Source organism: Gymnogyps californianus, chromosome 8 (assembly GCF_018139145.2).
Source record: "Gymnogyps californianus isolate 813 chromosome 8, ASM1813914v2, whole genome shotgun sequence".
Classification (NCBI taxonomy): domain Eukaryota; kingdom Metazoa; phylum Chordata; class Aves; order Accipitriformes; family Cathartidae; genus Gymnogyps; species Gymnogyps californianus.
Genome location: NC_059478.1, coordinates 17685385 through 17710054, shown reverse-complemented (window position 1 = coordinate 17710054; position 24670 = coordinate 17685385). Strand labels below are relative to the sequence as shown.

The 24670-nt window shown below is 35.3% G+C and overlaps 1 protein-coding gene across 1 annotated transcript in view; it reads left to right on the top strand.

Annotated features, from left to right (window-relative positions):
• The window catches only part of BTBD8 (BTB domain containing 8), a 37916-nt gene extending 14136 nt beyond the window's left edge, over positions 1–23780 (top strand). Inside the window, exons 5-18 of the mRNA XM_050900673.1 lie at positions 1990–2079; positions 4264–4344; positions 5503–5599; positions 6242–6330; positions 6549–6651; positions 10372–10554; positions 11372–11509; positions 12596–12725; positions 15305–15366; positions 16457–17093; positions 17429–17516; positions 18090–18229; positions 19398–21746; positions 23084–23780. Of these exons, the coding sequence (XP_050756630.1) occupies positions 1990–2079; positions 4264–4344; positions 5503–5599; positions 6242–6330; positions 6549–6651; positions 10372–10554; positions 11372–11509; positions 12596–12725; positions 15305–15366; positions 16457–17093; positions 17429–17516; positions 18090–18229; positions 19398–21746; positions 23084–23553 (4657 nt within the window). The 3' untranslated portion in view covers positions 23554–23780. The remainder of the gene's footprint in view (positions 1–1989; positions 2080–4263; positions 4345–5502; positions 5600–6241; positions 6331–6548; positions 6652–10371; positions 10555–11371; positions 11510–12595; positions 12726–15304; positions 15367–16456; positions 17094–17428; positions 17517–18089; positions 18230–19397; positions 21747–23083) is intronic.
• The last annotated feature ends 890 nt before the right edge of the window (positions 23781–24670 follow it).

Here is a 24670-nt window from a genome sequence, read left to right as displayed (position 1 = left end):
AAAATTGGAGATAGTGTATTTCATATCTCTGTGATATTGTGTTACTGTATCTTATAAAAACAAGATTGTGTGTGTATTCAGAATTTCACATACTCAAAGTTGTGACATAATACCCATTTACATGTGGACATGTTTCACTGAGATATGAAACATTCTGTAAAAGCTTCGTTGTCATTATTATTGCTGGATGAATCACAGGAGGAATGTGTGAGAAGTTCCTAATTTAAAGTATTGAGACTTCTGAAGCGGGAGGATGGAAGAGAGATGAGAGATTCCAGAATATATAATGACTAGAAAAGAGACCATAAATAGCTTTCTTCTTACTTCTTCCTACGCAAAATGAGAGTGCTCTGAAACATTTTAAGAGCCAACAAATACATGGAAAAGAAAGGATTCTCATGCCTAATATAACACTTTGCTTTTTCTGCCACAGGAAATACATGACATAAAGTAATTTTATAAATAATAGGAAGCTTAGTAAGTGTCGGAAAAAATTGTATGTATGAGAATACTATCTACGGCTGCAATAGCCCAGATAAGATATATAAAGGCTAACACTGTAACTGGTGTAAATCTGGAAGGCTGAAATCATAAAGCAGTTTTCATCCACTATCTTCTCTTCCTTTCTGCCCTTCCACATCCACCTTAAGAAGCTCCTGTTGCAAAGGTCTTCTCATCTGGTTTTTTGAAGACTGTGATACTGGTGGAGATACTGAGCTACACAGACTACTAGTCTGGGGTTTCTTTATTGTCTTTGATGGAAATAGTAGTAAATTGAATTAGCCCCTTTATGGCCACTTATGCCTTTTAAATATAGAAGGGTAATAAGTCTAAACAGAAGTAACTGAAAGCTCTTCTTAAACAGTGCTGGAAACACACATCATATTGTTGTATCATATGTTAGTATCAAGTTTGTTTGACTTTTAGGATGTGCTGGTAGGTGGCCAGCCAATTTCGAATCAGAGAAGTTTTATACTTCTCATTTTAATAAACACACATTTTGTAGTTGTCCTGGTTTCGGCTAGGATAGAGTTAATTTTCTTCCTAGTAGCTGGTACAGTGCTGTGTTTTGGATTTAGTGTGAGAATAATGTTGCTAACACTCTGATGTTTTAGTTGTTGCTAAGTAGCGCTTATCCTAAGTTAAAGACTTTTCAGTTTCCCGTGCTCTGCCAGCAAGCAGGTGGGCAAGAAGCTGGGAGGGAGCATGGCCAGGACAGCTGACCCGAACTAGCCAAAGGGGTATTCCATACCATGGAACATCATGCCCAGTATATAAACAGGGGGGAGTTGGCCGGGAGGGGTGGATCGCTGCTTGGGCATCGGTCAGCGGGTGGTGAGCAATTGCATTGTGCATCTCTTGTCTTTTCTTGGGTGTTATTTCCTTTGGGTTTGGTTATATTCCTTTTCATTACAATTGTTATTATATTATTATTATTCTTAGTAGTGTATTTTATTTTACTTTAGTTATTAAACTGTTCTTATCTCAACCCAGGAGTTTTACTTTTTTCCTTCCCTCCTCCTCCCCACCCCACTAGGAGCGGGGAGGGGGAAGCGGCTGCGTGGTGCTTAGTTGCTGGCTGGGGTTAAACCACGACAGTAGTATAAAAAGAATTTAAGAGATTCAGGATATAATTACTTGGCTAAAATGGGGCTGTATAAACAAGGTTATTTACTGTTATTTGGTAAATAAAACAGAAGTAAATTTGCAATTTTATATTATATAAAAGGAAAATGCTTGTGATAATAGATTTCCTCTGTGTGAATGTCAAAGTCATACTGGAAACAAGGTTTAACTGAGAAATTTAGAGTACTGTTTGTTTTTTTTCTCTAGCATATTTTGAAATTCCAAACATACTGGAAGAAAAGGCATGCAGTATACAGAAGACACCTTAATGCATAAAGGGCAAAGATTTAAGTCAATGTTATCAAAGAGTCTCATAATAAATATTTGGATCTAGTGGAATAATGTTTACTTTTTCTCTCTCAGGGCCATTTTATGTGCCAGATCTAGTTACTTTGCTGCTATGCTGAGTGGAAGTTGGGCTGAAAGCTCCCAAGAGCACATCACTCTTCAAGGGTAAGTGTTGTCTTTGCAAGTCGTGTGGGAGCAAACGTAGGCAATTTGAAATCCCTGCAAATATGTAACAACTGTGCTGTGTATAGAGCACTGAAGATTAATCTGCCTTGACACTTTTCTTCAACCTGATACATTTCCTGAGTACTGTTTTGACTTCAATATGAAACAGCCTGTGTAGTGTATTTGTTAATATTGTCAGATGGTTCAGGGAAGAAGTCTTTTTCATCAGCAGATGGGTACTAATCCTTTTTTGTAGAGTATGTTTTAGTATTCACAGTCTATTTTACAATTCTCTTCTTTCACTTCATGTAGCACGTCATGAAAAGTATTATGAATGTCTGAACAGTGTAATTTATTTTCATGCCTATTTGTACAATAAGAGTATATTTACAATGTAAAGCCAAATAAACAATTACATGTCTTAAATAGTGTTTAATAATGATATTTCAGCATCACACACTGAAACAATTTTGACCAGTGTGCTTGTTCACAATGGCTTTCTGTGCGAGAGCTGAAAATAATGGAGCTGTCAGTGTAGGATGAATACTTAAGACTTCATAAGATAAACTGGGAACTGCCAGGTTAGTTTTTTTCAGTATTAGAAAAAGCAACTGAAAGATATTAAATTTTCTTTAAAAGCAAACTAATACTGATACTTGTACATGCTAGCTTTTTTGTTCAGGCATGATGTTGGCTGACTCAGCTTTCTTCAGAAAGAACTGTGTACCTTACAGTGCTGCAAAATATAATTGCTTTGTGTTAATATAAAATTGCTTGGCCAAGTGATACTTCCTCATATTTTCACAATTTTAGTTTTCTGTCGGTGTAATAATATTGCTGCAAAATCAGGAAGGTTATCTGCTGGTTTAGTTATAACTTCCTAATCCTTATAAAACAATACACTTTTAATTTAATTGATTCCTTAGCTTTTATGCTATACATAGGATGTTTTAGAGGCTGATAGTCAACAACTACTCTGGTATTTACATTTCTCTCCCTGTAATTGATTTCTACATGGCTAAGAAATTTTCATCGTTATTTTTCAGTAGAGGCTTTCTCCTGAGAAGTACTGAATCTTTATATGAATATATTCTCATGCCAATGTCTCATAATTTCTGTTAAGAATCATATCCATAATTCTACCTTTTCTAGTTCAGTTTTCTGCTTGGTGCAGATTTCCGTGCTGTCTTTTTAAACACTTATAAATAAAGTACATATGGCTTACTCTGAAATAATGGAAATTCTGCATAAGATAACAGCTGTCAAGACTGTGGGGAAACTCCTGCTTGCTGATTTTATGGCTATCATACTAATACACAGAGAGACAACTGTGCTGATTTTAGCATGTTGCAACGGGGTTTTTTTCCTTTTGTTTTTAGTCATCAATGTCTGTTGCTTAAACATGTGTAATGTTTTAAAGGGTCTTAGCTCAATCTGCATGACTATATTCCATTTGTACTAATGTACACAGCACTTGTGGGTTCTGAAGATTGCACACCGAGATGTACGTATGTAAGTACAATAATGTATTGATCAGCAGATCGTGTCCACCATTTAAAATAGACAGTCTGTGCCTTTCTGCGTTATGGTGTTGGGATGATGCAAGGATGCAAACACTTCTCTGTGTAGGAATTCCATATTTCTTAATCTGAATCTAGGCATAAAGACTTTTTCTAAATATTTTGAGATGCAACATTCCTACTTAGCATTGTCATAAAACAATTACATGTATTTTTATTGTTGGAAAAGCTTAAATATATCATAAAATCAAGAATTAAAAATAATTATTATAAAACAATTTTTAAATATATAGTTGCTTAATAATTGACTTGTTACTAGTAAAGAGCTTGGAGGTGATGAAAAAAATCCTTTCTGTATATTATCAGTGTAAATAATCTAGATACTATGATTAGTCTGTTTATGACTTATTTTCAAAGATTTAAAGTATTACAAAGTTTCAGCAAGACTATTGAGTAGCAAAATTCACCCAAAATATAGTCCATTTAGATACTTTTACATTGCAGTAATCTTGAAAATAGTTTTAATTTTATCAGATCATTTACCTTCCCTTCACGGAACAGCTGGATGATGTATCAGCCTTTTGACCAACTTCCTTTGGCTAAGAAATGTGTGTTTTATTCTGGACATGTCTTTATTTGTATTTTTTTTATTTCTTTTTTGCAGCATAAGCCATGTAGAAATGAATGTCATCTTGCATTTTATATATGGAGGTATTCTGGACTTCCCAGACAAAGTTGATGTTGGGTATATGTCAACTTCTATTATTTTTTAATTGTAGTTTGTGCTTGTTCTGTATTTTGTCAGTTAAAAGTCAAAAGGAAAATTCTTCATGTAGTATAAATAAGACAAAGATGTCAAATGTAGTGATCATTACACCTAAACATACTTGAGGAAATTCAAAAAATAAAGCTGTTGAAGAAATCTTGTTTATTTGACAGCTACTGGAAAAGGTGTGCCAGCCATTTTTGGAATATTGTATGAGGAGAGTGGAAGAACAGGAGGGTGTTTTATATGAAAATAATTCCCAATTTGCCTATATCTTCCTTTTAGTTTTCAGAATAATATATACAATATGTGATAATATAGAACAGTTAATATTTGGAATTTATTTTTAAATAATCATTTGAGTTGATGTGAAGGCTAAGTAATTAGTCTTAGATCCATAAAAGATGATATATAGCAACCAATGTAAATGTTGACATTTTATTCTGGGATAGTTTTTAATCACAGTTTTATACATAATCATGTATTAGTGAAGTAAGTTCTGAAATGTGTGAATTATTCCCTGAAACCATTTATCTATTAGCTGTTGAACTCTGCCACTAAACATTAAAACACTACAATTCCTTAATGTTAGAAATTGTTGTTCAAAGCTTATCTATCTAAAACAAAAATACGGAATTGTTTATAATATGCCCCAATGTCAATGTTTAGGTAATGATATAGAAAATAAAACTATGGTATTGGTTATTATATACAATAATTAATAGTTTGCTCACTGTGCTTTTTAGTATTTGGAAGGGACATAATTCTGAGATACGATGGCATCAATAACATTTTACGTAATCCTTGGAACAAACCTACAAAATGCCAAAACTCTGCTGGCACAAATATCTTTTTCACTTGCTACTCTTAGAGAAACTGAGAGTCTTCTAAACAGTTTCTCAGCCAGTGGCTGAGGCTTTTATATAGACTGAACTCGGTGGTTGGGAGATTATTATTAGGTCAATACATGTTTCTGTTCGAAGATTATTCTTTGGGAAGTTTCACACTTGGTTGTCAATCTACTTCTGCAGTAAATTGACTGAACAAAGAGGTGAAATTAGCATGTAAATTGTCTTGTAAGCAAAATGCATATATAAAAATGATTTTTGATTCCTGTTGCTACTGCTTTCTCTTTAGTCGCATGTTGGGCATTGCAGATATGTATGGGCTAGATGGGCTGAAAGAAGTAGCTATCTACATTTTGAAAAGAGATTACTGCAATTTTTTCCAAAAGGTATGTCAGTTCTCATGCTACTTTGTGAGCCATAAAGCCTAGGAAGAATTTTGATTTTATTATTTACATATCATATTGACAAGATACCTAACAACTGTGTGGTCAAGGTGTTAGCTTAAGTCAACGGACTCTATTCTTATGTGTAAATCTGCTAAATTCACTGGGATTGATGATGGGAGTAAGGCCTGTGGTATCATCCACCTATTTATAGAAACTTGTAAACCACAACTGATGAAAAGCAGTATTCCACACGATTAATTCAATATATTAAATTACATGGAGTATAATTTAATACATTCCATTGTATATGTAATTGTTCTTAATAGGAATATGGAAATACTATATATTTGCATATCAGATTTCATGGGGATATATTTAGAAAATATTTCCATTCAATTAAAATTAGTTTAAAAACAAACAACCGCTTAGAGTTGAGCATTTTCATGCATTAGACTCACTAGGCTGAATACTACTTTATTGACGTGTGGAAGCAGATGATTTCCCTATTATGCATAAAGGCAAACAAACTTAAATACCATGGTAGCTAACAGTCCTTCTGTTTGAACTGAAGATTTTGTACTTCTGTACAGTTTCTGTAAGTCAGAATGTACAATAATTGTGATAATTTGCTAACAACTCTAGCCTGTTCCTGGAAAACAGCAACCTGTACTAGAATGCATGGCTATTGCTCATTCATTGGGAGTGGAAAACCTATATGCTGCTTGCATGAAGTAAGTAAAATAAAATAACTTATGGTTTATGTTTTTCATGTCTCTGCTTTCTGTTGAAATTATTTTATTTTGCGAGATTGGGTTTATTTTGGCATACAGAATGTTCATATTTTAAACATTTTTTTCTTCACAATACTTTAGAGGTATCACTTATGCTAACAAGTGAAGATAGAACATTTTTCATCTTCCTGACCTAAGAAAGGCTCTCTTTTCAACAGATGGGTAGGAAAACATTTTGCAAAATGTTTGTCAGAGAGAAGCTTTGCCAGTTTACCTACTGAACTTCAGAACAACTGTCTTGTTATGTTGATTAACTCTTTGGTAAGTAGTATATAGTGTGCTTTATATAAAAACAGAGCAATGTAAATTTTTTCCTTATTTAGCTGTACAATGTAATTTAAGAGATAATAAATATAGTATTTTAAATCTGTAGTACGCTTATACTATGTAAAAGTTGCCATTAAAATAACAATTTAAAAACAGATTTTGATGTGCAGATGTCATTGTTATGCTTCATGGCACACAGTCTAGTGATAATCACATCCAAGTCCAGCATAATAATACAAAATAAGTTTATGAAACACAGCTGTGATATCATAGCGCAGCATTTTGTATTCAGATAGCGAGGAACAGCAAATTGCTGTATCAATTTCTATGTTAGGTGGCGGCATACATCGCTTGTGATTGCCTTTTTCTCTTTGCTTATATTCTAATTTGGAAAAAAATGTACTTTTTCAGACTTCAGCTGATCACTGGCTATCAGTGATCACAAGCCATTTGTTTACAGGCAAGCTGACTTTTCAAAAATAAAGTAACAGTATAGTATACATATCTTCTACTTCTCAGATAACAGTACTGAATTGGCCTGCTCAAAGCTCAGCATTCATTTTTTGTGGCACATACTTACACTGTTCCAATTTACATCTGCCTAAACTTAAGTACTTTCTAATTGTGCTTCTGTATAAAACTGTGCTCAGAGCTGACTTTAGGTAACTGATTTGAACTAGACCTGTTAACAGGAATTTGGTCCAGTAATTAGCCTGTAAATGCACTGAATTGTAACAGAGATATGAAGAGTACACAGAGGAGCTAAAGGTAAACCTGTACAGCTGCTGCCAAGCATGACTGTATATGTCTGTGGCTGTAATGTGGATTGGCATACACAAAGTTTAATCTAACTAGCTCAGGTAACATTCACAGGATGATTTTGGTTCTAGCACACACCAGACAGCTAAGTACGGGACATCTCGTATATCTCATGCTGAAGTCCTTGTCCCCATATCTCTGTTACTGTTGTTATCCAAGCTAAATAGCTCGGGTATGGCTACCCACACTGCCAAACGTACCCCTAGTTCAAGAGTTGCACTCTTACATGGTTCTGGCCAAGAACTGCCCCTTGTTGAGAGGGCTGTGAAGGCTTCTTGGGACTGTTTTTTCTCAAGACTTCTTTGATGGAGTACTTACCCCATCAAGTGCTGAGGCCAGCAGGTCAGCTGTGAGTGGCGGCTGCTACTGCATATTCAGGTGAAAGCCTGAAAAACAAGAGATTTCGGAGCTGTGTGGCTGTACCAAGAGAAGCTTGAGAGTATCCACAGTTATAAAACCCAAACAGTCCTTCTGCCAGAATAAAGATAGTAGCTATAGCTCTTAAGATACTAGGTGTTCTGCCATTCTATTAGATCAGTATACTCAGTTGTTCCTAGAATAGCTTTATATGTCGTATGTTGTATAAATATTTGAGAATTTTTAAGTAACGCTTTCAGGATTATAGATCAGTTCATTCTGATCTACAGATGTTCATAGTTACATCACCACCCATCTCCAAACTAGCTCAGGTGTGTACTGTAGCCACGAGTGTATGCAGACACAGTTCTAGGCTCCTCTCCAGGCACCCTTGTGCAACATTATCAGGACAGCTTAAAGGTAAACCTAAGCCACTTCAGGCCTTCCTTCCCCCCTGTGCCTATTGTAATATACCAAGATGCTGTGGTTACAGTTTGTGTTGAAATACATGAGCTACCTTTAAGCTACCAGCATTTGCAGAACCGTCATGGCACTGTGATACTTGGTACTGCTCCAGCCGTGTAGCCAGCATCTCTGGAAGATTTTTGCAGTCTGGACTAAAGTGTGTTTTGGTTCCCATTTTACTGATTTAAAATTTGTGTTGGTGTGTCTTTGCAAGATTCACTGGTATTTTATGGACTGAAGCCTAGAAAGCTTTTAGAATTGCAAGATTAAAAAATAAAGCATAAGCCTCTTCTGCCCACAGAACAGTTCTGGTGAGTGATCATTTAACTCTGAGCTCTTAAGACACCCAGTCCAAAAACTTGTGGAATTCCCAGTGGAGTTTTTCACAATCTGCAAAAATGCTTAAGGCTGCTTGAGAAAGAAGGAAGAAAGGGTCTGACATTAATTTTGCAGGGGCTACTGTATGTTTTACGATCCTCTTTTCTCTGCTGCTACAGTTCTCTGCTGTAAAACTTTTTAACAGTTACAGCCAGTTAAACAGTATGACTCTACTGATCCTTTCATTTACCAATCTTGGAAATGTAAAACCTAGTTAATATGGGGCAGCCCTTTAGAGGAAGAAAAGGTGCAAAGAAAAGGAGATTGCTGATCGGAAAATCTCTGGGAAGCCACAGTGATGAACACAGAAACATTAAAATGGGAGTGCAGTTTAAAACACTGTTCAGGTACTTATCCCTGGTGTCTCGACTACATGCAAGAAAATTACCATTTTTTTAGACAAGTAAAGTGGACTCCACTTTAGAATGGTTAGGAAAAAAATATAACAAGAGAAGTACAATTCAGTTAGAGCCACTCCTACAAACTGCTGATTTAATTAGAAGTCAATGAAGGCATTTTATATTTCACTGGAAGTGTCTAATAGGAGTAAATGCTTATTACCTTATGAGCAGGGGCTGAATTCTGGACAATTCAAAAAGCTTGTAATCAAGTCCAGTGGGAGCAAGATCAAACCATAAGCATATACTTAATCCTTAATTTACCTTATATACATAGAAGCAAACTGGTTTTGCCCACAGATGAGTAAAATAATAAAAAAATATAGTTGAACAATGGCTGGCCAGATTTTATGTTTTAACTATAATATGCATGCAGAAAATCCTCCCTGCTTTCTACTTCGCATGGGACAAATATGATTATAATCTGAATTTACAGTAGGGGGGGTTGTGTCAAATATCTGAATTGTTGCTTTCTCCAGTGTTACTGATCTTACTGCATAATTTATCAGTGACCTGCTAGGTCATGTTGAGTAGAGCTTTCAATCCATTCTAATGTGGATAACAATAAATTGCAAGTTCTTCTTAAATGATGTGTTAGCCAGTAGAAGTTGCCCTCAGGTGCCATGCTGATGCAATGCATGGAAGAACCAAAGGCACAGACCAGGGGAATAAATACTAGCAAATTTGTTTGCTTGTTTCAAATATAACTATGAACATAATAGTTAAGTTTCTTAGACAAACGTTAGACAACAAAGAGGGTAAGTTCAGTTAAAACTCCATCTGGGAAGACAAATATTTGATGTCTGACTCCTTTAAATAACGCAAAAGGATTCATAACTATGAAAATGCTTGGGTATTTATGTATCCCGAATGCTAGGCCATCCACACTCACCTAAAACTATCACTTACCCATTTTATTCAAGAACTTATTACATCTTTCAGTGACCTAAAAGGTTTTTCTCTATTCAGTTTCTCCAGTTAAAATTTACCTTATTTTGTTCATGACTGCAGTATGTAATGATACACAGTTGAAAAAAATACAATAAAAGCTACTGAAAACTTTACTGCCTAACTTCAGCAGGCAAAGAGAAGCAGTAGATTTTTCTTTTTCTGCTTTAGTTTCAAAGGTAGGGATAATGTTCAGAATTATCAAAATCCAAATTTGTTTAAAGAAGGGAAATTAATACATGATTGGATCCATGTGTAAGTGTTCAGTAACTGAACAGAAGCTATTTTATGAGCAGCAATTCTTCAGGTGATTACTTGGCAACAGGCTATTTTCTGTTTTTATTTTAAGAACCACAAAAATGCTGCTTTCCTTTTGATGGAGAGCGACCGGCTGATCAACAGTCTTCCCCAAGTGAAATGGACAGAGACAGCTGTGGCCTTGGCATCTAGGCTACAAGAAGAATGCGTAACATTTATTGTGGCAAACTTCCTACACGTAGTACAAAGTGAAGGCTTCTCTATTTTGTTGCAGGTAAAAGTGCCCTCAAGTTATTGTATGCTTCCAAATAAATTGAATTATGTCATACTTTGGATAGTTCAGGCTGCTAAATAATCAAAATAGTTTCAACTTTTGCTTTAAAGTACAATTCTAGGGAAAATTAAAAAAAAAAATTAGGTAGTGCTAAGTTTTTTTGGGGGTGGGGGTTTTTTTCAGTGTTGTTTTAAAGCACATTAATACTTTGATACACAGGGTTGATACTGCGTTCAGGTTATATGCCTCAGTTAGGCAAAAGTTCCGATTAATTTAGCAGGACAGTTTCTGCGTTGGAAAGAGGTAAGTATATACGTAAGCTTCGAAAAAGCTTTCGGACCCCTAGAACAGCAGCATGTACTTACAAGAATGATTATGAGTATTAGCAGTATACTCAAACTTCTGCTGATTTTTGTTGCGAGTTGCAAGAATGTGGCAATCCTGCAGGTCCCGGTGAGAACATATCAGGTCATCTAGCCGGTTCATTTCTCCCATGAAAGATTTTTTTAATATCTATAGGGGATTAAAAAAATAAATAGGGAGATGTTAAAACATTTTGTCTTTGAATCTAGAGTTGCATGTGGCTGTAAATTCATCACAGTGTGCTTGTTCCTAAAATTTGGGTTAGTGAGAGGCCTCCGGATGATTTGCCAGAGGCCTGGAGAGGGGTGGGGTTATGGAATGGATACAAAGGAAGATGCTCAGCTTTGGAATACCTCCTGCACAGCATGATAGCAGATCCTCTCTGCTCAGTAATGCTTTTGCATATGAAGTACACTCTTTTGTTTTAAACGGCTGCCTTTTGTTGTTTCCTCAGGCACAGGCAATGAGCAGCAAACCTGACCTTCTAGAACTAATTTTTAATGCAATTGAAAAAAGTATTAATAATGAAAATAGCTGCTTTCTTCTTGTAGCTGTGGATACGTTGCTGGACTCCACAAATGTGAAGGAGATGGTAGGTTTTTCAGTGATGTGCAGTGTTTGTAGGAAAAACTATTCTGGTATTGTTTCATGTAATGGTTTAAATCAGATGATGTGGTTTGAGCTCAGGTGGCTCAGTCCTGCAACTGGGGTCACACAGAAAAGCATCTGCATAAATCCAAGGTCCTGTTGGAAGTGCAGAAAATGTTAGCATTTTTTTACTGGATATTAACACTTTTTTCCTTTAAAGAGAAACCCTATCTATGGTAATAAAAAAATTATTGTGTATTACTGCGAACGTAAGTCCCATGGGCACCACTGCTCTGTTGATCTTTACTATCGCTTTAAATTTGTGATGAGAAAAAACTTATCAAAATGTTGCATTACCTTAAACTTAACAGGGGAAGAGAGCTTATTCTCTTTCTCTCTATATATCTTTGCCCCCCCTTTTTGTAAAAGTCACAGCTACCTTTGCTTTTGTTTAAGACTGTCCTCTGAAGCAAGGACTGCCTCTTAATCTAGCGCGTGTGTTTTGGACTGGGGGGAGGTGTCAGTCTCCATGTGTGTAACATACCGTGTATATCCACACAATTTAAATAATGATATTTAAGCTGTGGTTGACTGTAATGCTGGGGATAATTCATGAATAGTATGACATACTGATTAAAATCCAGAATGATGCTACAAGCAAAAAATGAAAAATAAATGCAAAATGAATTACTGCGATCTGGTGCTATTGTAGATCTTCTTGGTAAAAGCAATGAAAATTTAATCAGATACATTATTTTTCCCTAGAGTATTTGACCTTGTTGTGACACAGCTGACAGTAAAGAGCTATTATGGCATTCATTTTTTAAAAAAAAAAAAAAAGGAAGGGGAAAAAAGAGCAATGTGGTGTTTTCTAGTACTGTAGTATGCCTTGGTTTTAAAGTATTGTAAAAATTACTGTGGTGGGCAATAATCCTTCAAAAACAGCATCTGCATCTACCAGACCATTATAAAATGTAAGTGATGACATCATTGATCTAGCTTAGGGAGTAAGTAGATTCTGAAAGGAATAATGACTGGTTGCTATGACAATATGCCCCTCGCCAGCTGCTGATTTGTTACTTGAACACAGGGTTTTACGTGCAAGATCCAGGCTCTGCGTGATAAGCTCTGGGTCTTCCTGGTTCAGTCTTTTTATGCTGTTCGTCACACAGAAAGCTGGAAGCTGATGAGGCCAGACCATCAACATAAAATACAAGCAGGTATGTCTGGCATCAAATGGCATCAGAATTTTTTAGCAATCTGTTAATAGATAAAATGTAGGTGGTATTGTGGAGCCAGATACAAATTAAAGCAAAATTTGTGATGCTCTAGGTTTTTGAAGTGGTATTTTAGAATAGAAGCATGATAGCATGCTTAGCTAGTTTCAAACATGGAAATCAGTAAGTCATTTTCTGTGAAAAGTCTCCCCTGCTTTTCTTTTTAGGAGTGTATATAATTGGAACCAAAACCATGTAGATTGATTCTATTCTTATTTACAGCTACTCTTAAATATTGAAATATATTGAAAATACTGCAGTAGAATTAAAAAACCTTATCTGTCTCATTTTTAAGGAGATAAGCACTGTGGATGAATTACATTTGCACAAAGCAGATTATCCATTCTATCAATTCAGGTTCTGTCCTTTATTGTTTTCTCCATAATGTATAAATATTGCTTGTCTCTTGCATAATGTTTATCTCGTGCACTGTAAGTAAATGCAGATAGCTTGACTTCACAGTTGATTGGTATTGTGATACTGTGTATGCTACTGCAGAGAGCCCCTAAGGAGCTGCATAGTGTTCTCAAAATTTTAACAGACAGCACTTCCCACAAAAAGGAGTTTTTGTTCTGAACGTTTCTTTGTTTTGAAGTACACAAGTATCCTGAGGATGCGGAACTGATGATGGAGTTCGGGTTACGGTTGAATATTAGCTTTGACAGTACAGTGTTATAAAATAAAAGAATGTGTTGAAGACTTCTCTAAAATCAAATCACTTTTGATTCAAAAGAGACATAAACCTTTTGCTGTCCTTTTTGTTAAAGACATTAGTAGCTAGGATATGATAGTTATAAAATTGTTTACACCTATAGGTAGATGAAAATTTTATTCTACAATTACATGCTGAGAGAAGGATGCAGTGACGGTCTTTCTAAGCATGATTTAGGGATGTAGTCAAATAACATCTCACTGCTACTGTATAAAACAGGTTATTATTTCTTTCTGGATTATAAAATCCTTCAGAAGCTGAGGAGCCAGCTTTAGAAACAAGGGTGGTTTTTTTTGTTTTGGGGTGTTTTATTTTTAGGATGATCGTGACCTTATTGTAAATGTTTAGGCTGCTTTGCACTAGTGCTTTCAATACAAAAAAATATTTAAGACCGAGGTGTGCCCTAGTTGTCCAAACTCCATCTTGCCAGAAATTGTTTTGTTTTCTTTTAGATTAAATTATAACTCAGAGCTAGCGTGCACTTTATATGTAAACAGACAGGCTGAAATGTTTGTGTAAATTATCTGTTTTTAATTACAGGCAAAGTGATCACACAATACCGGTAGACAAATTTTAATCGTCAGGTGAAATATGTCTAGGATACCTTAAATCAACTTTCATGTTAAAGATTTCTGGTGGTGGTTTATCTTCTAGACATTTAACCTATATAGAATTAGAAGGCTATAATAGAGGAGGAAAAATGCCAAAAGAAGACAGATGATATTGTGGGTTTTTTCATTCACAACATGTCTTGTGTTTTCTTAGGCACAAGTTTATATGGATTTTGTCTTAATATATTGGTATGTATTAATGTGCAGAGTCATTGCTAGAAAAAGGATTAGATCCCTGGGGTGCCATTTTCAGCATACCTTTTGTGTGATTTTTACAGACCTATATAAAAATTATTTTTAGTATCTTCAATAAGAATTCAGCAGAATTTTTGTTTGTTATATGTACAAAAAATGTATCCATGTATAAATAATATGTCAGAACATGAGGCACTGAATGCTTAAATTCTTCAATACATTTTTTGCAAAACCTTTTTTCAGCCGAAAATACAAACAAAAGTGAAACCTTATTGATTCTGGGTCTGTACAGTGTCTATAAATATCCTTTTTGTATTTTACAAGCACAATTGATTTAAAGGCTTTATTGAAAAATGCTTCCCTCCCAGAGTAGACCAGCCAAAAAAAAAAAAAAAAAAAAAAAAAAGGCATTCACTGCCTGAAAATTCCACATGACAATCACAGGGATAACTCTCATGACATTACGCTGCATGCTATCTAAAGAGGCACTATGATCTTGCTGTGTACATTTAGATATTTTGGCTTTACCACTTTTGAAAACTAATATAATTTACTTTAATGTAATTAATCTCTTTAAATAGTATAAATAAATATTCTATAAATTACAGTACATAACTTAAAAGTCATGAGTACTCTAAATTTGAAGGTCTCTTTTTTGTAAATTGTGTACACTTTCAAAGGTCTCAGTGCACTGCAAGCTTTAAGTGAGGTAAGCCTGGATAAACAAGTGTGTCTTACTATGGAAATGGGGAAACAGAAGAGTTAAACAACTTGCTTATGGCCATGTGACCTCATTACAGACACCACTTTTTTTGTTCTGAACATAAAACCATGTATTTCCACTTAACATTTGCCATGTCACCAAAATTAGCCTTCCTAGAATAATTACAGGACCCAAAGAACGGCTTTGTGATTTCAGATGATGTTAATTGAGTAGGCTGGATTGTTTTCTGTCTCCCTGCTTCCCTGCTAAATAGTAAAGAAACTGCTTGTTCATTTTACAGCTGCATTTGACAAGGGTGATGACCGAAGACTTGGCAAAAAACCTGTATTCACTAGTTCTCAGGTAAACGTTTATATCCAAATATTTAAAATACTCAGAAGCTTATAAATAAAACTGTTATCATCATGTGTTTTAAATTACATATTAATTTGTCATATTATTTAATGGAACTTGCTTTTGAAAAATTTGTATTTTTTGGTGAACTGTTATTTCTGCAGCATCAGTAATGTCCATTACTGGAAACATCTTAGGACTCAGCCTATGCTCTGCTACATTTTCAAACAGATAAGCTTAAATAAAAGACAGGAATTTGTGTTCAGAATCTCACATTCCCCTGTTGCTACGTAATGAAACTCATCTGCTTCCCAGAGCAAATGATTTGCTACTGAGCTAATGAATCTCTGCTATTATCGCAAGCCACCACAGCACTGAGTCTGTTACACTCCATGCCCTGAAAAAAATATTTTTCAGTGCCCTCAACAACTCTTCTGTTGAGACTTACACTCAAAACTACATTACTACTTGGTAGAAAAACAGTATGGGTTTCACATGATTTGACCGTCTTGGATACATTGCAATGACACTGGTATCACAAAGATTCCATGTGATATGCTTAATTCTCCATGTTTCAGTATATATCTTTACCTGAGAGAGAGAATGAATATTGTCACTTACCTGGTGGATACACTGTTGGTAATGGTTAAAAAGATCACATGTATTATAAATTAATTTTTGTTGTTATGTTTGTAATAATTCATAGTCTTTATTCCTCTTTGGAAAATATGCACATATAACTCAAAAAGTGTTTTCTTACTTCAGCAGACACTAATAATATAAATAAATATTATAGAGTAATTTGTCCAAAGTATAAGTGAAACTCTACTTAGATATTTCTATATCCTCTATATAGAGCAGTATTTCACATAAGATTTGCTAGGCACTCCAGTTATTTCTGGTACTTCTTTATCTTTGAAAGCCAGCAATCTGAGCTAAAATATAAATTTTTAAAAATTATTTCTATGCTGAATCTTGTTGCTTTAGATTCATGTACTACTTAAAAAGTAGCTGCGTTTCAGAAATGAAAGATGATGGATAGTTCGGTGTTATAAATGTATTCTGTTTTGGTTTTTTTTCCTGATGCTTTTTTCCCTAGCTAAACAAATCTATTACTGAATCTGTTGGTATAAGGAATACTTCCTGGACAGAACACGGCAAGAAAGACTGCTGGGGAGATTCATCCACTAATCAGGATAAAATGAAATCTGATGGATTAGGAGCATCTGGACATACATCCAGCACCAATAGAAACACTGTTAATAAGGCTTCAAAGCATGAGGATGTAAAGGGGAAAGATGGCAAAAAACTAGTTTCCAAGATTACTAAGGATTCAAAACCTGGGGAAAAAGCTGCTTCACCAAAGGCTAGAGCTGTTATAAAGACAAAAATAGAAAATAATGGAAATGTGAAGGCTGAAAGCATGCTTACCAAGCAAGATATAGAAAAGACATCATCTGCAAGTGGACAAAAAAATTCAGGAAGTGGCAAAGGACTAAAGAACCATGAAGGAAAAATTGCAGGTGCCAGACCTAAAGTGCTCACAGTAACCTCAAGCATGCAGATTAAAACAAAACCATTGAAAAAAACCACAGGGAAGGAATCTCCCTCCTTAGTGACTGTGGCTGCAACTTCCAGCAAGTCAGCGAACTCAAACATAGATATCCAGACTGCCAGTGAACAGACAGAGGAACCCAAAGAGGATAAATTGGTAGAGGAAGGGAAAAAACAGACTGGTAACTTTTTTTTTTTTTTTTTAAAAAGTCCTCTTCTAATCTGTCCCAGGCTGGTCATACACTGAAAACCAGCCTGGGAAGCTTTAAAAAAATCTACTATAGATTGACAACAGTCACCTTCTTCCCCTGTAAATGAATATTAACTTGAGATAAGACTATTTCTCCTCTATTAACTGACTTTATGATCAACTGATAGCCATATAAAATGGTAAAAGTTTTACAAGTTTACCATCTATGCTGTTTTCAATAGCTGATCTTCATATACTAGAATTTTTTCAGTACTTATATACAATGCATTTCCCTCTATAATTAACTTTGAATTTACTTTACAATAGTGAAAACAAAGCCATCTGTGAAGACATCAAATGGAGTCACCAACAAAAAAAAAAAGACTGATCTTGAGGCTAATGTCACAACAAGCAGGTGTGTTACAAATCAATATGCTGCTTTACATGTGTGTGTGTGTGTGTGTATGTTTGTGAAAAAAGTTTCAGGTGAACTATTAAACTTACTGTTAAGTTGGCATTCTTTTTAATCTGAGAACGGTTGTCTGTTGCATGTTATTAGCAAAACAATTTGAGTTAGCTACTGGAAACACTGCTGTAAAGATAAAATTGGTTTGGCTTTTGTGTTGGATTGTTTCATGCTAATCATTTTAAAATTGTTATAGGTCATTCAGAATTCTGCATACTGGAACAGTTAATGACTACACAAGGTGTTGTAAACTTACCGTTTCTGGGATAGCTTAGATTAAACTGGGCAGGAAGACAGCTGAAGCACTGAAATTGTGAAATGGCTCATTTATATATGTGTGTATATATAAAAAATATATATACACACATACAGGCTTTATTTTCAAAAAGTATACCTTTTAGATTGCATTTTCAATGTTTATATATGTGTGCATATTCAAACACATATATTGCTGGTTTTAATATAATTAAACATTGCTAGATCTTAAGCTTGGAAATAATGGATTTAATAATTTCTTTGCAGTCTGACAAAGAAGTCAACTGGAAAAGGGTGTAATGAACAAAATGTACAAGCTGTTCTAAAGAAAAAAGGGAATGTGAGTAGCAATTCTGCAGCACAGCAAAAGGCTCAAAACACACCTACCAGTTCTCCCAAGAACCAAGGTAAAATTTCATACAGCAATGAAATGGTCTGCCATTACTATACAAAGCTTTGTCTTTTGTTTTGTTTTTTTTGTTTGTTTTTGGTTTGTTTTTTTTTTTAGCACAAGCATTTGGCAAAATCTTCCAAACAATTCTGCTTATTTTCCATATTTCACTTTTGGTGACAATCCTAAACTGTAAAATGCAAATGAATGTGTGTCAACTTCAAAATATTTAGAAGACAGTCTTCACTGCCAATTGGAGTTTTCTTCTGCTTGTTTAATCTGCTTTGCAGAGTCTTTTATTTGCTGATCCCCTGCCCTTCTGCACTTAGAACCATGACTGAGTTCAACAGAAATTCTGTAGGTCAAGCATTTATAATATGCATCAAAGATGTGGACTGCAGACTCCTTTATGAACTGTTAGTTTATGCGTCCCTTTTGTGGTGATCACTCCTAGCGGTAGCACTACCGATACTGACCTACCCCACAAACGAATACTCGACTTCAACAGCTATTTATATCAAGTGTGGGAAATGACATTGTAGACCACAGAGAGGAAACCCTGCTTTATAAAGTTACAAAGTGTTAAGGATGGAGCTCTTTTTAATCCCATTTGGACTTGGCACTTACTAGGAGGGGAAAGGATATTCAAGTTATATTCTCTTAAATGCATTATGATATAGAAAACACAGATCCTGTCAATTTGTGGTTATTAAAGATCTTGCAGTATTTTCTGACTGAGCAGGGACATTAATTCTGGTATTCTAATCACATTATAACTAATGTAATTTTCTGCCTACTTTCATTTCCTCTACAATATAAATTGAATACAGTACTCATCACTTCCTGTGCTAAGCTGCTGTGCGGTGTTTCTATGCACTGTTAGATAGCTGCTGCTTTCTACTCCAGTGATGACTACTTCAGTTACAGGTTGGAGTAATTCCTTTATGTAGAGTCTATGAAATGCTTTAGTTTTAAAGATGGCATGTAAATGCAAGATGGTATTTTTGTCTACTATTTGTTTAAGATCTCAATTCTTAATTCTTTAACAAGTCTTAAACCCCTTAGTTACATAAAAAGTTGAGTAACTTCCTTCTCAACATAAACAAACACTAACATAAATTTGGTGAATATACTTTGACTGGCCTATAGAATCTTTATAGTCTTTTTTTTTTACTGTTTGTTAGGACCAGAATCGCCAAATTCACTGAAATCAGGCATGTCTCCAAAACATAACGAAGAAAAAAATGTGTTACAACATCTGGTTCAGACAGCACTCCCAGAAAAACATCCTTCAGCCAAGAAGAAGAATGTTAAGCAGCCGCAAACACCTGTAGCAAAAGCCACTGCAAAAATAACACCTAAAACTCTGGCTCCGTCAAAGCATGCCGAGATTACGAATAATAAAGACCCAAAACCAAAAACAGCTGGGCAATCAGTATTAAAATCTCAGTCCTCTGCCCAAAAACATTCAAGGAGTGAATCTCCTGTTCTCCAGAAGAATGTGCACACCTCTGAGCACAGAAGTTCAGGACAGAAACTTGAAAAAAACATGGCTGATGCTGTGGCAGGTCAGCTTCATGACAATAATGAATGCTATTCTGCAAAGCAAAGTGAATCTTTAAAATCTGTGATGGAAGGTAGCAGCGAAGATAAACTGCTGGTGTCCTGTCAACCCAATAAACAAAAATTATCAGATCCTTCTGAAAATGTGGAATACAAAATACAATCCAAATCTTCTCCTCTAATTACAGAAGAAACTATTTCTAAACTGCACGTTTCACTGCAAAATGAAATGGAAGCAAGACAAATCTGTGGAGATCAGACTGGAATTAAACAGATTGAAGATGCAGAGAAAGATGATAACACAGCTGAATTTCACTGTCATGCAGAGTCTTCCACTGATGGATACTCAGACTTTTCCAAGGAAACCAATCAAAAGGCTACTGCTTCAGGAGAACTGGTGAAACATTCAAAAGCAACAGAAGTCTGTGCTGAACAAAGTGATAAATTAAACTCTGAAACAAGTCTTAACTACAGTGAAAAGGCTTTACCAAGCTTTTCCAGAACAATAACCAATAAAGAGGATGAGACATCATGTCCTCAGATTCATATGGAGGGATTTCTTACAGCTGATGAACTGTGTTATGCATCAGCCTTGACTGAAAACAAATCAGTTACAGCAGATTTAGATGATGTTTCAGAATGTTCCACAGAACAAATAACAGAAAAATGTTCACCTAGTTACACAGAGCCTATAGATCCTACAGAAATGCCAGAAAACCATGAAAATGCAGAAATTCCCTTCGTGGACCACTGGAGTACTGGTACACTAGATCCAAAAGAGAGTCCTGAATCAGATACTGGCAGTGCAACCACATCCTCTGATGATATAAAACCAAGATCAGAAGATTATGATGCTGGAGGCTCTCAGGATGATGAAGGATCCAATGAAAGAGGGATTTCTAAATGTAGCACTATGTTATGCCATGATTTTCTTGGAAGAAGCAGCAGTGACACAAGTACACCTGAGGAATTAAAAATTTATGACAGCAGCCTAAGAATAGAAGTGAAAATGAAAAAAGAGGGTTCTGATCTCTTCCGTGTTAATTCAACGAGTGATGATGAAATACCAAGAAAAAGACCTGAAATTTGGTCCCATCAAGAAAGTGCAAGGACCAATACTAGAGAAAGCAAAAGTTCTACTTTTGGTAATGCACAGTTTACTCAGGAAGCAGACCAAGTTTCTTCTTCTGCTGATGAAACAGAAGATGACAGATCTGAAGCAGAGAATGTTGCAGAAAACTTTCCTCCATCAAATGTTCCTACTCAACAGTTCCAAGGAATTGATAATTTAGCTTTTGAAGATGCAACAGAAAATGATACTGCAAGTCAAGAGTTTTCTAAAACTAAAAATTTCAAACGATCTGTTTTACTTTCAGTAGATGAATGCGAAGAATTGGGATCTGATGATAGAGTGGAAACTCATACTTCATGTCAGCATTCAATAGATTCTCTTACTCCTTCAGAAGTATTTGACAGTGTTTCTCAAGAGCACCATGGAAAGACTTTTTATTCAAGATACTCACTGGAAATTGAAGATGGATTCCTGGATTGCAAACAGCATAAGGATAGAGACAATAGATCGGATAAAAGTGAAGGTTCTCTCCTACATCTTCATGGCACTGAAACCCCAGGGAAGGAGAATCAAGGAGCTTCAATGACTGAGCAGAATTGCCCAGAGAAAGTATATTCAGCAGCTAGTCCGTGTCCAGGAGAAAAACAAAAAGTAAATATGAAGAATGAGATGGCTAGTGAATTTCAGCAGTGCAATAAATACTTAGACAATGATGCAAAATCTCAAGAAAGACCATGTCATTTGGATCTTCATCAGAGAGAAACTAATTCTGATGTGCAAAAGAGCAGCTCTGCAAAACCTGTAGAAGCCAGTAAGAATCAGATACTGACTCAAGAAGGTCAAGTGAGAGACAGTCAACCAGCAACTACTGAATGCGCTAATACTGATTTACTTCCAGGTAATGTACAGAAATAGAAACATTCAGTCATTCAAAAACAAATTAATAGGGAAAGCTGTGGCAATTTGTCTGGGATTGAATCCTGAACTGATTTTGGCTGAAACTATATTAAATTTAAATATTTTTAAGTATTTCACTTGGGTAGAGAATGCTTGTCTGTTTGAAATATCCGTCAATACCCTGGTTCAATGAGAAACTTGACCACAAGAAAAGAGATTTTATGTAATGCTAAAAGAAAGATTGGATGCAGTTGTCTGTACTTCAGTTATTTTTGATCCAATCTAACATTGACAGCATCAGCTTTTGATGGAATCTTAGTATGTGTTTTGTCTGCTTGACAACATATAGTATGTCTGAATGGGATGTGCAATAACTACAGTAATAACTTTAACTAAAGCGCACTGAACTGTTTACCTGAACAGCTATATGCATTATTGTTGTAATTTATTTATTTATATATTCTACACAAATTTGGATCCTTCTCCCACTGAATATAACTGAATATTTGCCATATACATCAGTGGGAGCAGGTTTGAACTCTGATTTAGAGCTTATGAGATGTCTAAAATGCTAAATTTTAGCAGTAAAAGCTTATTTCCTAAAAGAGAGATTATACTTAGAACTAATGCTTATATACAGAAAAGTTCTAACTTGTTTCACGTAGCTAGATGAATACTTGTTTAGTTTTGTGTTTTGTCTTCTTTATACCAATAATTCAGTCTGTTTATCACATCAAAAATATACAATAGTGTTGATTACAACTATTGTGTATTCAAGAGTAATGAAATGCTGATGATGATCTATGTTCAGCCAGACCACAGAACAAGAAGACATTAAAAGTTGTACTATTTTTTTTTTAAGTTTGCTTGCCCTTGCCTGCAGCTGCCCTTGCATGTGCAGTGTAGAAATAAGCCTGTGGATAAACAATTTTGGTTTTAATTCTCTTCTAGCTGACATAGCTTAAGTCACCATTCAGTAATCATTCTCTATTAATTCCCTCCATGCACCTCCTGGTCTAAATTTAATTTATGTAGTAAATGAGATATTTCATGTGCATTAAGTGTAAATTTACATTGTCATTTTCTGTATCAGAAACTTAATTATGGAGGTTATTGTTAATTACCAGTGGTGATTGCTGCTTTAATTTATAAATCATACTTTGTTTTTTATATAGGAAATAAATGCCTCAAATTTTGTCAATTTTGTATAACCCTCCATCCCCCTTTTTTAACCTGGTTGGATTGTCCTTCCTGAATGAGTTAAATTTTGCTCTACGCAGCCCTGAGGGGAGGATCATCTGCAATTTTTACATTGTACAGTATTGTGAATTATTTCAGGAGACATAGATGATTATGACACAATGGCACAAACCTGCATGTATGAGCATCGGCCTTCAAAAACCCTTTCTCCAATATATGAGATGGATGTTGGAGAAGCAATTGAGCAGAGGATGGATTCAGAAACAGCAGTTCTCGATGTGGATTTTGAAGATCAACAGTTTGCAGAACAGGACTGGACTCTTCTCAGGCAATTGTTATCTGAGCAGGACTCAAATATAGGTTTCAAAAACTCTGTTCCTGAAGACCTTAACTTAGCACAATGTCTTATCAATCAGACGCTGTTTCTGGCACGAGATGGTTCAAATCCTCAGGGTACATCACAAGTTGACACATTCAGTAGGTGGACTGAACTAATGTCTCCACTTGATGATTCTTCAGCAAGCATTACAGTGGCAAGCTTTTCATCTGAAGACTGTTCGTCACCTCAAGGGGAATGGACAATTCTTGAACTGGAAACCCATCATTAAGGTGATCAACTGTTTGCAACTGAACTCCAACCCATTCCCCAAATCTATTTTTGATGAGTTGTTTCCATACCATAATGAAATACTGCATCAGTCAAGAACAAGCAATTCTTGATACTGAGGCAATCTTTCTGATATAATGAGGTAAATATGCTAATCTATAATCTAGATTTAATCACAAGTACAATAATTTTTCAAGACTTAAATGTATGTCTTTTCTAAAAATGAACTTTGAGCATGTATTTTCTAACATTGTTAGAAAAATTAGATGACATGAAAGAAAAACCTTGGTTTCCGCCCTACCTTTTATCTTCCTTTCTGACATTTAATATTCTCATTAAGCAAGAATCTAAAGATGATTGCACAATTAGTAGAGCTATTCCCCTCCTTTTTTCCCCCCTCTCTATATGGTGACTTCATTTTACAACAATAAAGATTCAGAATGGTTGTGTTGAAAGGTGATATGTGCCAAGACTGCTTTAAATGACGGAAACATATACTTATGTTCAAAGAAAACATTTCAATATGAATCTGCCTTGGGCCTTATTAATACGAGCAGCTTGTTTCATCTGTTTCTTCCAGATTTGATTTTTGTATTTTTGGTTTGTTTTGTTTAGAAGTTTCCAATAAATTTTTTAAATTGTCTTTCCTTTAAATATAAGACTTCAGAGGGTCTGTGCTATAGGAAAAGCACTGTTTGTTTCTTAGAAATGCACATATTTAAGTAAATATTTTTAATGGCATAGTGCATGAATTCAGAGGAGTTGGTAGAATGCTGCTCCTGTTCTAAAAACCAGTATGTCTGATATCTCCAAAAGTGTATCTCAGTCTGAAGTCGTGGCCAGTGTTGCATCAGAAGCCTGACATTGACTAGAATTACCTTCAGGCTTCAATTCATTACACTTGCACTCTTCTGACGCTGTCTGAGGCATAGCAAGATTCTCAGGAATTTGGTTTTGTTTGTTCTCATAGATGCTACATTTTTGGAGGGGTAACAGGATTCTTGCATCTTCATTAATACCTCTAGTGTAGCTTTTATATATCAACATAACCATTCTTCTGACTAAGAGTGAAATAGGATATACTTCTCAGTACTGCTCATTCTGCTGCTTTTGGCTAT